Source organism: Chrysemys picta, chromosome 7 (assembly GCF_011386835.1).
Source record: "Chrysemys picta bellii isolate R12L10 chromosome 7, ASM1138683v2, whole genome shotgun sequence".
Taxonomy (NCBI): domain Eukaryota; kingdom Metazoa; phylum Chordata; order Testudines; family Emydidae; genus Chrysemys; species Chrysemys picta.
In genome coordinates, this window is record NC_088797.1 from 30,977,450 (window position 1) to 30,992,649 (window position 15,200).

At 46.8% G+C, this 15,200-nt stretch overlaps 1 protein-coding gene across 9 annotated transcripts in view; it reads right to left on the reverse strand.

Annotated features, from left to right (window-relative positions):
- Positions 1 to 13,974, reverse strand: part of MARK2 (microtubule affinity regulating kinase 2) — a 105,706-nt gene extending 91,732 nt beyond the window's left edge. For 2 of the 9 annotated variants that reach the window (XM_065552987.1, XM_065552985.1), the window contains exon 1: positions 13,830 to 13,974. Coding sequence is in view for 6 of the 9 variants with exons in the window: in XM_005305562.5 (XP_005305619.1) it covers positions 13,392 to 13,448 (57 nt within the window). In the remaining 3 variants the exon portion in view is untranslated. Of the gene's footprint in view, positions 1 to 13,391 lie in introns of all 9 variants that reach the window. The other 7 variants (XM_005305564.5, XM_005305560.5, XM_005305563.5 and 4 more) reach the window with 5 other exon arrangements.
- Between the last annotated feature and the right edge of the window lie 1,226 nt (positions 13,975 to 15,200).

A 15,200-nucleotide genomic window follows, 5' to 3' on the forward strand; every position in this document is an offset into this window, starting at 1 on the left:
AAGACTTGCCAATGGTAGGATCTCAGCTGAACCATGATGGTACATGGCAAGACCTGCCCAAATAAAAAGGAAGACACCTAATATTTAGCTGGAATTAGCTCATGTAACTTAGATCTAACCTGGCAAAGTCTGTTACCTTGCATGCCTTCAAACACCCGTGTCCTGGTGAGACATGAAGCCTGCTCGTGTCCCCCTCAGCTGGCAACAAAGAGCCATTATGACAAGCTACTAGAAAGAATCACACACTGAAGAGGGGATAGCGATGCCAGGGTCTTGTCTATAATGGGGTACTGTCCAGCCCTTCCCTCTGGAAGGCCTGTCAAGGGCTGCTGCCACCACTGCTGTTTCACCAGCCAGAAACCCAGTGACTGGGAAAATAGACTCCAACAATACCTGTAGTCACTGCACTATTTCTACTGATCTCCCAAAGTCCAAAAGTGCCCCCTTCACTGGGATGGGAATTATCACCAGAAATAAGTTAAAGGGGCAACATCACATATTGAAGGCCTGAGCACAGAAAAGTGTCTTACCTACATCAGAATGTCTTTACCATACAATCTTTGTGTGGACGTTCTTATTCCTGTACCAGAGAGCCTTTTATTGTTTTAGCTTATGTTACTTGGGAAGGGGTTTAAGATATACTGAAAAAAGCCACTCTTCCACCAAAATAAGAGGAAGGGAAAATTTATACCACTATAACCAGTGTAACTTTCCCAACCAGACATGGCCTAGAGAGAACTCTCTCCCCTCTGTGATTCTCTGGCTAAATTCCATCCCATTACTCTTACTAATACCCTCTTGTACCACCTATGATACGCTTTGGTCAAATATAAGTTATTCGGCTCAAAACAGGGGTAACAGAGTGAGCTTTTCTGACTTATGTTATGTAGAAGGTCAGCCTAGCTAATCCCTTTTGACCTTTAAGGGTCTGGCTTGAGAGTTAATATAGGCTCTTCTCTGGATGTCTGAGGTTAGTGGTGCTTTCAGCCTGGGCTAGCTGGCCCAGCTACAGATGTTGGTTAAAGCCCAGGTTCCCTTTTCATTCAGGCTGGTAACTTTCCCACTTTGCAGCAAAGACACAAGCTAAGTCACTCAAGTGCTGGTAATCCAATGCCTTCCCTCAGTTCCCCCATGTGCCCAGGAGGACAGACTAGTTCTCCCAGAATTCAGTGGGAAAGAATCAGAGCTACTCAGCTCACCGCAACACAAAGAACCATGGGATACGCCCCCAGAAGTCCTAATGACAAATACAAGAAAGTGTAGCAACAATGAGCACACAGCAACAAGGATAGGGCTTTGCAGTGGCTGCTCACACCAGGGCTAGTCTAATGCAGGTGTTCAGAGCTAGAGGCCAATCACCCATGCTAACTGCAGTGAACATATACTCTAATCTATGGTTTCAGAATCTCAAGTACTCCTCCCTCTCTTTTGGCATTTACACCTAATACATATACTCCACATCAGCTCCAAGATCCATCCTTCCATCCCCACAGCTGGATCTCTTGGTCAAGCCCTAATGTCCGGTCTCAACTATTGCAGAAACCGACACGCTCATCATCCCCTCGCCAGCCAATACAAAGAGGCAGCTGCTAAAGCCATCTCCCTTGTCTGTCAATTTGGTCACATCACTCTCCTCACTGAATCCCTCCACTGGCTTTTTGTTACAGTAACCCCAGCACTTAGCTCATAAATAGCACTTTTCATCAATGCATCTCAAAGTGTTTTACAAGGGAGGCAAGAACCATTATCCCCATTTTACAGATGAGAGGAGAAGTGACTTGCTCAAAGTCAACAAGCAGGCCAGTGACAGAGCCAGGAACAGAAGTCATGTTTCCCGAGCTCTATCCACTAGGCCACATTGGATCCCTTGGTACTTGGTCATCTCCTTTAAGGTTTATGTAACTTAGCCCTTCCCTAGTTGAGATTCACATCCCCCTCCACCTGCCAACATTCCTACCCTTATGTGCCCCACAGAGTCATCTCTGTGCCCTCTAAGCATGGCTCAACATTCCAGAACATATCCACAAGGGCTAAACCCCCTTCATTATAGTGGATCTTCATGATACATATCTAAAATTCCCTTCTTTTGTTCCCCTTCCCACACCTTTATCAGCCCTTAGACTCTGAGTGACTCTAACAGGGACTGACCACTCTTGTATGTCTGAAAGTACTTAGACCAGTGGTAGTCAATAGGCAGACCGCGGTCCAAATCCAGACTGTCAGATGCTTTTGAACAGACCTGAAAATCTTTTTATTTACTTATTATCATTACTTTTTCTTTTTATATAATTATTTCCTCCAGAGTCTGGACCTTGATGATACCGTGACAAAAAATAATTGACTACCCCCAACTTAGACTGCGGACAGTATCACAAAGAACGAGAATTTTATACCCTCACTATCACCTCTCCAAACTATACACACTAATGTTAAGTATTACTGAGCAAAGATTTGGTTCTACAGCCAGAAACGCACGAGTCCCATTCAAACTAGCGTCATACAGGACAGCACATTTCCCCACGGCAAAGAACAGTGAGAGCTTATGTAGCAGTTTAATCTTCAAAGTGCTTTACAATCATTAACTAATTAAGCATGTAAGACTCCAGCAAGACAGGTAGATATAATCGCCCTTTTACAGATGGGGAGGCAAGGAATCGACTTCCTCAAGGCCACAGAGTGAATAAATCTGTGACAGAGCTGGGATTAGAATTCAGACCACTGGAGCTAAATCATGCAGGCAGACGATGAATAAAGAATACAAGGCGGCTTCTAGAACACTTTGTAATTATACAGTACTTCCAAAGAGGATCTTCAAATTGCTTAAAAGTTCCTCACTTTTTAGGTTAGTTTACCACCATTTTACAGAGTGGTGGACTGAAATTAACTTAGGTTTCTTCCTTTCTCTTCTCAAACCAAAGATCAAACAGACAATCCTTGGTAGAGCCAGGAACATGAGCCAGGAGTCCTGACTCCCAGCCCGGACCACTTGATAACACTCACAAGTAGCCAGAAGAAACAGCATGAGCTTTGGATGTAGACTGCAGTGGTTCTCAAACTTTTGTACTAGTGACCCCTTTCACACAGCAAGCTTCTGAGTGCGACCCCCCTCCCTTATAAATTAAAAACACTTTTTTATATATTTAACACCATTTTAAATGCTGGAGGCAAAGCAGGGTTTAGGGTCGAGGCTGACAGTTTGTGACTCCATGTAATAATCTCATGACCCCCTGAGGGGTCCCGACCCCCAGTTTGAGAACCCCTGATGTACAGTTTCCTGTGAAATGCATTTCCAGCAAGTTTTTAAAACGTGCAGTTAATTTACCTAGGGACGCCGTGGAGTCTCCATTACTTGAAGTCTTTAAATCAGGATTGGCTGTCTTTCTAAAAGCTATGCTCTAACTCAAACAAAAATTATGGGCTGGATGCAGGAATCATTGGGTGAGGTTCTATGGCCTGTGTTATGCAGGATGTCATATTAGGTTATCATAGTGATCCCTTCTGGCCTTTAAATCCATGACTTACCAAGGAAGCTGAAATTCACAAGACTCTAGGCAGGCCTTTACATTTTGATTTGGGACTTCAACCATCTGAGGTCTGGTCACTCAAAAGAACAAGTGCTCTTGAGAGCCTTCTATTCCTCTTCAGACACTCAGATGGTGCCAGGCAGGGTAAAGAGACAGGCTATACAGAGAAGCTGTTGAGATAATCTCTGCCAGCTATAACAGGGAAGGGAGCTACTGAAAACATTTTGCAAATAAACCTACCTGGCTACAGGGAAGAGAAAGGCAATGTGCTTTTAGACCTAAAATAGCAACAGTGTTCATTCTCAGACTTCCACTGGGGACTACAGCAGTAGCTACTCAGAGCAGCAGTTGTTCCCGAGACAGGAAAGGGATTATTGCTATCAGAACACAAGTCTTTAGCCCAGTTGGTTTAACAAGTTAATTCAAAAATCTCTTCTTTAAAGACACTGAACTATAGCCAACTACCTGGGTGAAATCAGCTCTTGTGGACATGGAGTTCACAGGAACCATTCTGCCCCATAGCAAGTACAGAACTGTGGAACGGGAACACAAGGGAAGCAATTGAAGCTCCAATGGTTGGAAACTAGGACAGGGCAGAGCGCTGGAATATACATTTCAGAGATCGATCCCATCACTGGTATCTCAAGGTGGTGGAGGAGGGATATGGGTGATGTACTCCAATAGGGCTTTTCTGTCTCACCCAGTTAAGATTCCAAAATGGAATGGATGTGTGGCTTCAACTCAGTGGAACTGGCTTTTTATTGTTAATCTGCAGAACAAACCCTTCCTACTCAATGCAGAGCTTCACTTATATGATCAGCAAGAACTCCATGGCCACAAGGATGAAGTTACAGCAGGTATGAGTACAAGGACCACTCGCAGGAAGGACCAGCACGAGGGGGAAATATGGGCCAGTGATTAAGGTACCAGCCTCGGACTTGTGAGACCTCAGTTCAAGTGCTCTGCTCGACCACAAACTTTGAGCATTGGCCTGCTAAACCCAGGGTTGTGAGTTCAATCCTTGAGGGGGCCACTTAGGGATCTGGGGCAAAAATCAGTACTTGGTCCTGCTAGTGAAAGCAGGGGGCTGGACTCGATGACCTTTTAAGGTCCCTTCCAGTTCTAGGAGATAGGATATCTCCACTGCAGGGCTAATAGCACTGCCCTGCCATTGTGAAGATAAATACAGTAAAGATGGTGAAGCACTGACATATTAAGGGGCCAGGTAAGTACCTGAGAGTGATTTTGGAGTTTCTTGGTTCAATGGTAGTTTTCAGGGCAAGTTGCTTTAGTTTGTGAATTTCTAGTAGTGCAGCCTCTTTTAGACACAGCCAGTCACTGTCTACAGAGCTCTGAAGCCAATGAGGCAAACCTGAACAGAAAGCTTCATAATGGTACCACACCATAAGGCACACCACACTAGCCCAATTGTCTATATTGCCCAAGCTAGAAACCCAGGCTCTCATTTCCACAGGAGCCTCAGTTAATTGCAATTGCTCCAGCAATTTACAAGGGAACTACAGTTGTTGCATCTTCCCAGAGTAGCCTTATGACAGATAATAATACCCAGCTCTTATCTAATGCTTTTCATCAGCAGATCTCAAAGCACTTCACAAATTTGGGATGTATCATCATCCTCATTTTACAGCTGGGGAAACTGAGGCACAGAGAGGGGAAGGGATTTGCCCAAGGTCATCCTGCAGGCCCGGGGCAGAGCCAGGAAGAGGAGCCAGGTCTCCCGAGTCCTAGTCCAGTGCTCTACCCATACTACCTAATAAGACAGGAAGGACGACATTTTCCATTACATGACAGCGATGTCAGGAACAGTTCTCTTTTTCTGTATCCCTGTGCTTGCACCTCAAGCAGACTACCAACTGAATCTGTGCCTGTGTTTGGATAGATTTGTGAAGACCAAAGAAATTGCCAGACTGGATCATACCCAAGGTCCATCTATCCCAGGATCCTGTCTTCAACAGCAGCTAGCACCAGATGCTTCAGAGGAAGGTATGAGAACCAGACAGTGGGCAGATGTAGGTTAACCTGTCCCCCACATAGGTTTCATCCTAGTCGCGAACAAAGATTGAAACATAAGGTTTAATATCCCTTAAACCAGAATTTTTTCCAATTAACTGTAACACCCTGGATATTCTTGAGATCCATTTAAATATCCAATCTTTTTTGGTACTGGCCTCAATGACGCCATGTGACAGCAGAGACCAAGTCTCAAACCAAAACTAAAGCCAAAAGAAGCAGGTGCTAATGGAAGCTTAAACCCATTTTGCCAGTGTTCAGGTTATTTCATTTCATAATTGCAGAAACGACTGTATGTTTGATCTTTTTCCTAGACACACAATCCAGGGGGTACGCGCACGCACACGCAGAGCAGCCTTGGCAAGCAAACTGGGAAAGTAACAGAACGTCCCATACAAATGACAGCCCCATTCTCAGAGCAAAGGAAGTTTAAGATAGATAATGTACAGGAGATGCCCACTAAACAAAAAAACCCCTTGTAAACAGAATAGCCAGCCAACCAATTCAGGTAGATCAACTCAAAGTACATTTAGACATGACAGTTCCTTCCCTCGACACAGTTCAGCTATTGCACAACCTGGTGCTGTTTGCAAGTGTTTTGCTTCCTGATAAATATGAAATGCAGCACTCCAAAAACAGTGCCACTAATGCTTGGAAGTCCAGTTGCTTCAAAGACTGAGCTTTTGACCAAAAGCTTCTCATACCAAGCCAGTAGTTTTTCCTCTTTCAACTGTTAAAGTTACCAAGGGAAGAAGGCAGAATTCAAGGAAACACAGAGCTAAGCATCAGCCATGGGGGAACTTCATGAAAACACAATGCCATTAGAGAAATGCTTTCCATGGGAACATCAGAATGACTAGCTTAATTTGCAATTCAAGGCACTTCCATTTAAGAAACACCTAGTCTTTTTTAGCTTCCATACAGCCAAACATGTACAACCCACCACCCCCACCTAACAAATGTATCCAGACATTTTGAGTTTCATTTTAGATTGAAAAATAAAAAAGGACAAGCAATGTGCTTATCTGACATTAATCAGAATCTGAGTCACAGATGAGGCGATATAGAGCAACTTTCTCAGCTTAGTGTAACCAGAAGGTTAACAGAAAGGATTGGGAGTCAGGACTCAGGACTCCTGGGTTCTATTCCCAGCTTTTTCCACTCACTTGCTACAATGATGTCTTCCAGTGTGAGGCTGTGGTAATTAGAGGGTTTGGGTGGTATTTCTGGTATGTTTGCTCCCTATACTTGGAATATGTTACTGCTCTTAATCTAAATCAAACAGTCTCAAACTTATTTTTAAATGGGGGGGGGGGGGGGTGGACCATATCATTTTTGTCTCATGGGCATCACACAGATCTCCTTCCCAGTCTCAAATATTCCTGCAACTCTATGGCAACTGCTAACATGGAAGACTCATATTAGGGGAATATTTTAACATGCTCTTATCTTCTTTCAGCAAGAAGAGGGAGCTCCATGCAACACATGGATTTCTCACAGACTGCTAGTGGGCATGCCATGGGACACAGTGTGGAACCAGTGTTCTAAGCTAAGTCAAATGTAACTTGATATTACAGAGATAGACAACTTATAAATGCTTGTCAGAATATTGTACAAGTCAGATAACATCTTTACGCTTTATCGTTTGCATTATAGTAGCACCCAGAGGCTACAACTGAGATCAGAGGCCTATTGTGCTAAGTGCTGTGCAGACAGTGGGGAAACTGAGTCATGGAAATGACACGACTTGCCTAGTGTCAAAGGGTTGGCAGAAAGGAAGGATGGTCCAGTGGTTATGGTGCTAGCCTGGAACCCAAGAGACCTGGGTTCAACTCCCTGTTCTATTACTGACCTGCCCAAGGTCACACAGGGACTCTCAGTCTCTGTGCTTCAGCTCTCCATCTGTCAAATTAGGATACCACCTCCCTTATAGGAATGTTGTGAGAATAAGTACAGTCAAGACTGTGAGGTGCTCAGATACTATAAGCACCTTACAGAGCCAGCAATCAAACACAGATCTCCAGAGTCCCAGCCCACAAAGCAATCCTGTCTCTGCTTCAGTTCAGCCATCTGCAAAAGACTATAGTGGTACATCCCTTCCTCACAAGCAGGTCACGTGGCTTAACTAACTAGTGTCTGTAAAACAGAGACACGGCACTGGAGAAAGGCAGGGTATTTGTTAGGTGCTGCTCCCACGGTCTTCACCGTTGGCTTTATTTGTAGTCACTGCTGGTACAGGAAGTTCCCATCTACCAAGCACAAATCACCATTGAGCACCAACTAGTACAGGGACATCAGCTCTTACCAAGACCAGCCTAACCGGTTGAGCAAGCATTACCCTACTCTTTAGCCTCCAAGTAGGGAGGAAAGGGTGATTTAATAGCCCAGAAAAAAGCTCTGTGGCTGGGACTCCCCCACCCCCCACCACCACCATCATGTGACTGTTAAGTAACAGGATGATATTTTACCCATTACACTTCTTCATAAAACAAGGAAACAGGACAGACAGTTGGGGTTCATAAGGAAGTTTCATTTGTTTCTGTCCCCAGGAATTTATCACATGAAATGTCAGGGATAATAAGGGGAGAGAAAAAATAGCAATAGTGTATTAGAAAACTGCCAGCAGAAGAAAGACATCTGCAGATATAGCTCCCAGCAGGAATTAAGAAACCCAGGACTGGAAGAGACAGTAGGAAAAATATCAGTTTTGCTTGATACATGTAGTAGGCAGTGTGTCTAATAGTTAGCACAAGACTCCTGGGTTCTATGCCTCACTCGGCTACTGACTCTTTGGCTGTCTCTTAGGCTGTGTCTACACTAGAATACTGGTATAGTTTAGTGTGGGTACAATTATATCACCATAAAGATGCCTTATTCCCCTTCCAGTATAGGAAAAGCTATATCAGTAGAAGGCATCTTTATACCAGTATAACCCACATTAGCATTTGCACTATTTTAACGATCAGAAAAAAGTTACACCACTAAGGGTATATCTACACCGTCCACGTTACAGTGCGGCAGTGCTGTGACATGGGCATTGTAGACACATTATCGCCAGGGAAGAACTCTCCCAGCAATTAAAAAAAACAAACACCCCAAACTGCGCTCCTGGCGATAAAGCACTGTCTATACTGGCACTTTTCAGTGCTAAAACTTTTGTCGCACAGGGTGTGTGTGTGTGTGTGTGTTTTTTCACACCTCTGAACTACTACAGTTTTAGCGCTGAAAGTGACAGTGTAGACACAGCCTAACTAACAGTAAGTGCAAGCTCTTTGGAGTAGAACCCTGCACGGATACAAAATGTGTGAGCGCATCGATCCGCAAACATAGTCTGCAGATATCCCCAGATATAAAACGGATATCCATAGATTTGCAGGGCTCTACTTTGGGGCAAGAGCCTGTCTTCCTACATGACTGTGAAGCACCTACCATGCCTTGGGGCCATGCATCAATAGGAGTCTGGGCTGCAATTAACTTCACAATTTACGCTCACCTCACACCATGGGAAATCACCATAGCTTGGATCTCCTAACAAAGAAAAAAACAGCAACTACACACACACTGCATCAGCACGCCTTAGAATCCAAACACTGCCTCCTTTGCTGGGAAGTAGCAGTTAGGCCAGTGTTTCTCAACCTGGGGGGTCGAGAGACAGGTTTAGGAAGGGTTACAAGCAGGGCTGGCATTAAGGGGTAGGAAGCAGGGCAATTGCCTGGGGCCCCATGTCAAAGGGGGCCACACAAAGCTAATTTACATGTTTCAGAATGGGGCTGAAGCCCAAAGCTCGGAGCTTAAGGTGTGTGGGGGGGTGTCACCATTTTTTCTAGCAGGAAGTAATGATCTATTTTTTCGCTTTTTCTTTTTAAATCCAAAGGGAGTCACCAGCATAAAAAGGTTGAGAAACACTGAGTTAGGCCTTCCCACTCATGAGAACCAGGCAGTACCAATTACAGTATTTCCACTTAGCTCATCATCAGTCTCACAGTGGCGTTTTGGTCTGTTGGGTTTTAATACCTCCTTGCAGCTAATATAATCCTGAAAGTTGGACTTCCCCAGTTGGGAAGCCAACCTGAAGAATAACTTAAGGCAGAGAGAAGTGGGAAGTACATCACATAGGGAGGTTGCTCTGGGTCTCAGAAGCTGGACTTCTCCTCCAGTTGAGACCTCTGCTCTCAGCTATGCTGCACCATTCTGCACCATTAGCATGTGGCAAAAAGTGCAGAAGGAACACGTTTAAGCTGTAAAAACAACATGGATAGGGCCAGAGGTCCTCATTCAAAAAAAGGCAATAAAAGCCAAAGATTTCACAATTTTCTGCATCCGCCACACTATGCAGCTATATATTTTAAAATATTGTTAATTCCAACCGATGTAGGTATATGTGTAAGATGCACTTCCTGGGAGATTACTGAAATCCCTGCAATAGGGCTGCATTCTCTGTCAGTGGGTGCATTGGGATGGTTAAGAGATGCATACGATTTCACAAAGTAGGATGTAAAACAGCCTGGTCAAACAAGGTAATACAGTGCAACCCCTGATTATCTGAAATGTTTCTGGGACAGCAAAAGCATTTGGATAATTGAGAGAGTTAGCCAATTCATGTGGAGGGTGAGGGTGGACAGAGACCCTGAGAAAAGGGAGTTTTGTGTTAGAGGAAACAGTGTAATACTGAGCTGTACATGTAGAAATGTTTACTTCGAGGATGAAATAGACGTCAGTTTTGATGGTCCAGACGCCTGAAATACTCATCCACAATGTTCTAGATAACAGAAATTACAACACTTCCTGTTTTTAACCTCAAAATAGTTGACTCTACCTTGAAAGCAAGAGGTGCTCAAGCTAAATTTTCCGCCTAAAACAGTTTTTCAGATAAGGCCCACCTCAGTTTTGATCACAAAAAGCCACCACCACACAACAAAGTGAACTTCGGCGAAGCGTTGCTCTTCAGTTTAGATGATCGGTTTAGGATGGCTTATAGTTCTCTGCTCAAGAGAAACCAAGGGTGGAAATGGTACAAGTCTTGGAGGTCAGGATTTAGCTGAGTTGGCAGAGTTGCATGGAAAAGGATTCCATACAAACCCCCTACCCTGCGCTCTGATGCTGTTATCTTCTTAAAAGCACAAGACGACTCCAAAGTGAAAAAGCAGCAAGAGATGGAGATACACTATAGTTTGCCTGCCTTGGTTTCAGTTCTCTGACACATCTCCACAACTCCCTCTTAACACTGCCAGAGATAAATTCTTATTTTATTGATAATTCAGATTACTGCCAACTCTCCAGTCCTCCAGTTTTAACGGAAGCAGATAACTGAAATCTTGGCTCTGAATTGTGTTCTGCTTTTGCCTTTCTTTATTATGCACCACAATAGTCTACTTGCAACCCCCCCCCACCCCCCACCCCAAAAGAAAACAGGGAAGGACATAGCTAAAGAAGCCTAGATAATTGAGAGCCAGTCCAAAGTGTCAGAGTCAGAGATCTGAATTCTCATTATCCAGCCATACACACAGGGATAAGGGAAGCAGAAGCTTTATTTTTATGCTTCAGCAATTTAAAGTTGAGGCAGCTGAAGAGAGATCATGGAAACAGCTTTAGATCAATCATGCTTAAATGTCAGCCAAATTTAGTTATTTTGAAGAAATTGTTAAGAACACAAAATGAATGAATGTTATGAGACCAGTTAATAGAAACAGAGGGAGCCTCTCCCCATTTTGAAGTTGCATGCCTGCTCATTTAAAGGCACCTACGAAGAAAAGTCTATTAATTCTAAGGAGCACGAGGGAACGCAGTGAAACCACGTCCGACTTCATCCCTGTTGTAACTCCACTGACATAAGTCATGGATTAGTAGTCAAAGGGTTCAGTTAGGGCCCTCTTGACCACACGATGCACAAATGTATGTACAGTACACAATTCCACACCTCCCTGCGCTTCATTAGCAGGGAGGACACAACCGCATAGTGGTCTCTGGACTGGGAGGGAAGACCATTTTTTAAATACCCTTTTTTTTTTTGGATAAGGATAAGGGGAAGATTAAGTAGCACATGGCTGCTACAGTGCATCCACCATTAAGAATGAATCAGACTTCATGGAACGAAGGCTGTTATTAGAACAGAAGTCCAAGACCTTTCAGACTGCCCGGTCACCCCCTTGCCAGGCCTAATGCAGCACGTGTGTGCAGGTAGTTATCCTACCCATTAAATCAGTTAGCAAGTCACACAGGGTTTTGTCCTGCAATGATTCTCAGCACCTCATGGGACCCAGCCCAGAAGAACAGCAGCACCCCACCTCTCCCTTAATGAATCACATTCAAACAGATCCTCTCCTTGTTTACAAAAAAAAAAAAAAAAAAGTCAGGTATAACACAAAGCAATGAATAATTACCCTCTGCTATTATACAACCTGCCTCAACTGTACTCTTGAAAGAATACTCTTTACAAATAAGGTCAAAAACCACCTTTTGATTCCCCTTATGCAATTAAACAGAACACTTCAAGGGATCCTGGCTGCACAGCCAGACCCTTCTTTTCTCCACAAATCAACTCCAAAAAAAAATCACTGATTGTGGGAAGCTCCCATCTACAGCAGGTCTCAACTCACAAAGACCAGGGAGAGAAAAAAGAGGTTAGATTGGTGCATTCTTATGAGCTGTTTCCTAAATTCAGCTTGGGGAGGCAATTTGCTCACTAGTTGTCACCTCTCACAAACACACCCCTGAAAGAGCAAACTACCACCACCTCACAAAGCATCTTGAGCTGCATCAAATGAATGAGGCACTTGAGACAGAGGTAACCCCTTGGGTCTGAGACCTAATAAGGGCATAGGGAGATACTGAGTGAGCATGGAAGTGGGATCTTCCATCCCTGAGAAACCCAAGGAAGGACTAGATGTGATATGGAACAGCAGAGAAGGCAAGGAGATTCAGAGCAGGGGGGCATTTCCCTTGCCCGGTCAAAGCCCCCATCATTCATCATGGATTGATGAGACAATTAATATGTGGGAGAGGAAGAAGAGATGGAAATGCTCCCTGCTCCAAACTGTTCATACACACCATAGGGGATGGATCTCTCCTTCCCATTTCAGGGAGATTGTGTTGAGGGTGGGACATTAAGGGGGCACAGAGCCACTCCTGCATCATCACTCATTGGCCTTTGGATATAAGAACTAGAGAGAGAGCTCTTTCATTCCTGCAGCATGCCTCTCTTTCACCATGGGAGCATTACAGGGTTCTACAAGTGTCCCTGCACTCACTCTAGGGTGGGGGGATTAGGAAGATACACAGGGGTCTATAGATCTGTGCACAGAGCAGACCTATAGTAGTCTCTCCCTTACCAGTCTCCATACCTCATTCACCAGGGACAGCAGTTAGTGATGAAGTACTGGGGTCACGGGTACACATACAGGGGTTATCTCTGACCTGCACCACCTCCCTTCCGTTCTGTTCACCATGGAACAGTAGAGTATGGGAGACATGTAGGGAGCTCCTGGGTGGTGGATATTTAGGCACATGTAGGAGATTCTGTATGAGTCCCCTGCCTTCCTGCTCCACATCCCCCAGCACGGGGGGGGGGGGGGGGAGGTGGATACGTAAGGACCCAAGAAGGGTGCATATCGATCTATGGAGAAGAGGCAGGCTCCCACCCCTCACTTTAACATAGGAAGCATGGGGTAGAGATCTATAGGAGACGGCGTATTACCCACTCCATAGCCACTGCTTGCTCTATGTACCCCATACGGTGCAGAGAACCCCTCTTCTGCCCCCAGAATGCCCTCCCCTCAGTAAAACATGGAATCCCGCCCGGCCGCCCTCCCGTGGGGTAGGAGCCCCCCAGCCCCCTACCTGCTCCGTGTCTCTCTCATTCACGGTGGGGAGGGGGCTCCGGCCGCTGCTCGACATCTTGCCCCCCCCTTGGCCAGCGGCTCCTGGGGCTCCGGCAGTTCCTGGGACTCAGGCCGGGGCTCTCCTCACACCGCTGGGGGGCGGCCAAGCCACCACCATGGGGGAGCCCCAGGGGGAAGGGGGGACTCAGGGAGCCGGAGGGCGCCGGGGCTCGGACATGGGTCTCCGCCGAGCCGCGGTGAGGGAAGCCCGGCCCGATGGCTCAGGCGAACCCGGGGATGAGGCGCAAGGACCAGGCCGCGCCGCCGGGAACCGGGCGTGCGCGTAGGCGAAGGCTGTGCGGAGCCGGGGCTAAGGAGATCCGGAGGCCGAATGCCCCCGGCCAAGCCGCCTTCTCCGCCCCGAGATCCGGCTCCCCTCAGCGCATCTCACACTCACACAGCAGCAGCTCCCAACATGGCCGCCACCGCCGGCCTTCGGCCATTTCCGCCCCCGTCCGGAAACATCCGAGTCACCCGCCAGAGCCAGTTTCCGCCGGTTCCGGAAACACCAGCCCCCTTGCAACCTGCCGCCTCCTCACGGAAACACTCGACTCGCCCTCCCTCACCATCGCCAGCTCCCGCCTCCTTCCGGAAATAACCGAGACGGCGGGCGCAGCCCCTTTCACGGTCGGTCATTTCCGCCTCCTTCCGGAGAAACCCGAAGTTCAACTTCAGGGCAGCGATCGGACATTTCCGGACCATCGCCCGAGAGTACCCGAAGGCTGAAGATCGGCCGTTTCCGGAAAACTCCCCGCCCCCCCGCTGATGCACCCCCACGGCAATTTCCGGAAATCAACGAAAATAGCCGAAAAAGCTTCGGTTCTTTCCGCCTTCCCAAGGCGAGTAGTAACCGAGCTCGGGGACGAAAGCAGGCGGAGCCGCCCAGCTTCGGCTATTCCCGCCACTTTCCGTAAATAGGGTCTGAGTTTGCATCTGAAGGGGGTTATTTTCCCGTGAGGAGGAGGGTAGCGGGACGGGGGTGGGGGGAGAATAAATCACCTGTCCAGGCAACTGGGCGTGCAAATGTGTACACATGGATGCACACCTGGTCGTGTAAACATGCACAAGCGTGCATGCACACCTGGGCACATATACCCACAAGTGCATCTACACAGGCACACATGGTAGGGCTGCAAGCACACACCTCCAAACGCCAGTGCCCAGCCATAGATGTGCATGCATTTCATAGACTCATAGAACTGGAAGGGACCTCAAGAGGTCATCTAGCCCAGTCCCCTGCACTCAGGGCAGTAGTAAGTATGTGACAGGTGTTTGTCCAACCTGCTCTTAAAAATCCCCAATGATGGAGATTCCAACCTCCCTAGGCAATATATTCCAGTGCTTAACCAGTGCTTTGCACCCCCATCTAAACCTGCGCCCCCTGGAGACACAAGACCCACCTGCACACACTCCCTCCCGGCCCCATGCACACCCGTGCGTCTCTTCCCCCATGCACCTACAACCAGCCCTCACGGAAACACAGGGTCCCCTTCCCCTCCCGGTGTCCTCCTCCGTGCGTGGGGGCGCTGGTGCTAACTCCCCCCCCGCGCGCACAGCGCCGATCGGAAGACTTATTTTCCCATATGCTCAGACCCCGCCTTCTCTGCTACTGCTGCTAGAGTCTCATTACCCAGCTATATGGGCTAGTACAACAACTATAGCTTGGGACTGAAGTGCGCCAGCAGCGGCACCTGCTGGTCAGAGGTAGACCTGCAGTTGGTGGTCCAGCAGCTCATGGCCAGGAGCAAAGGCTGATGCGCTCCGGATG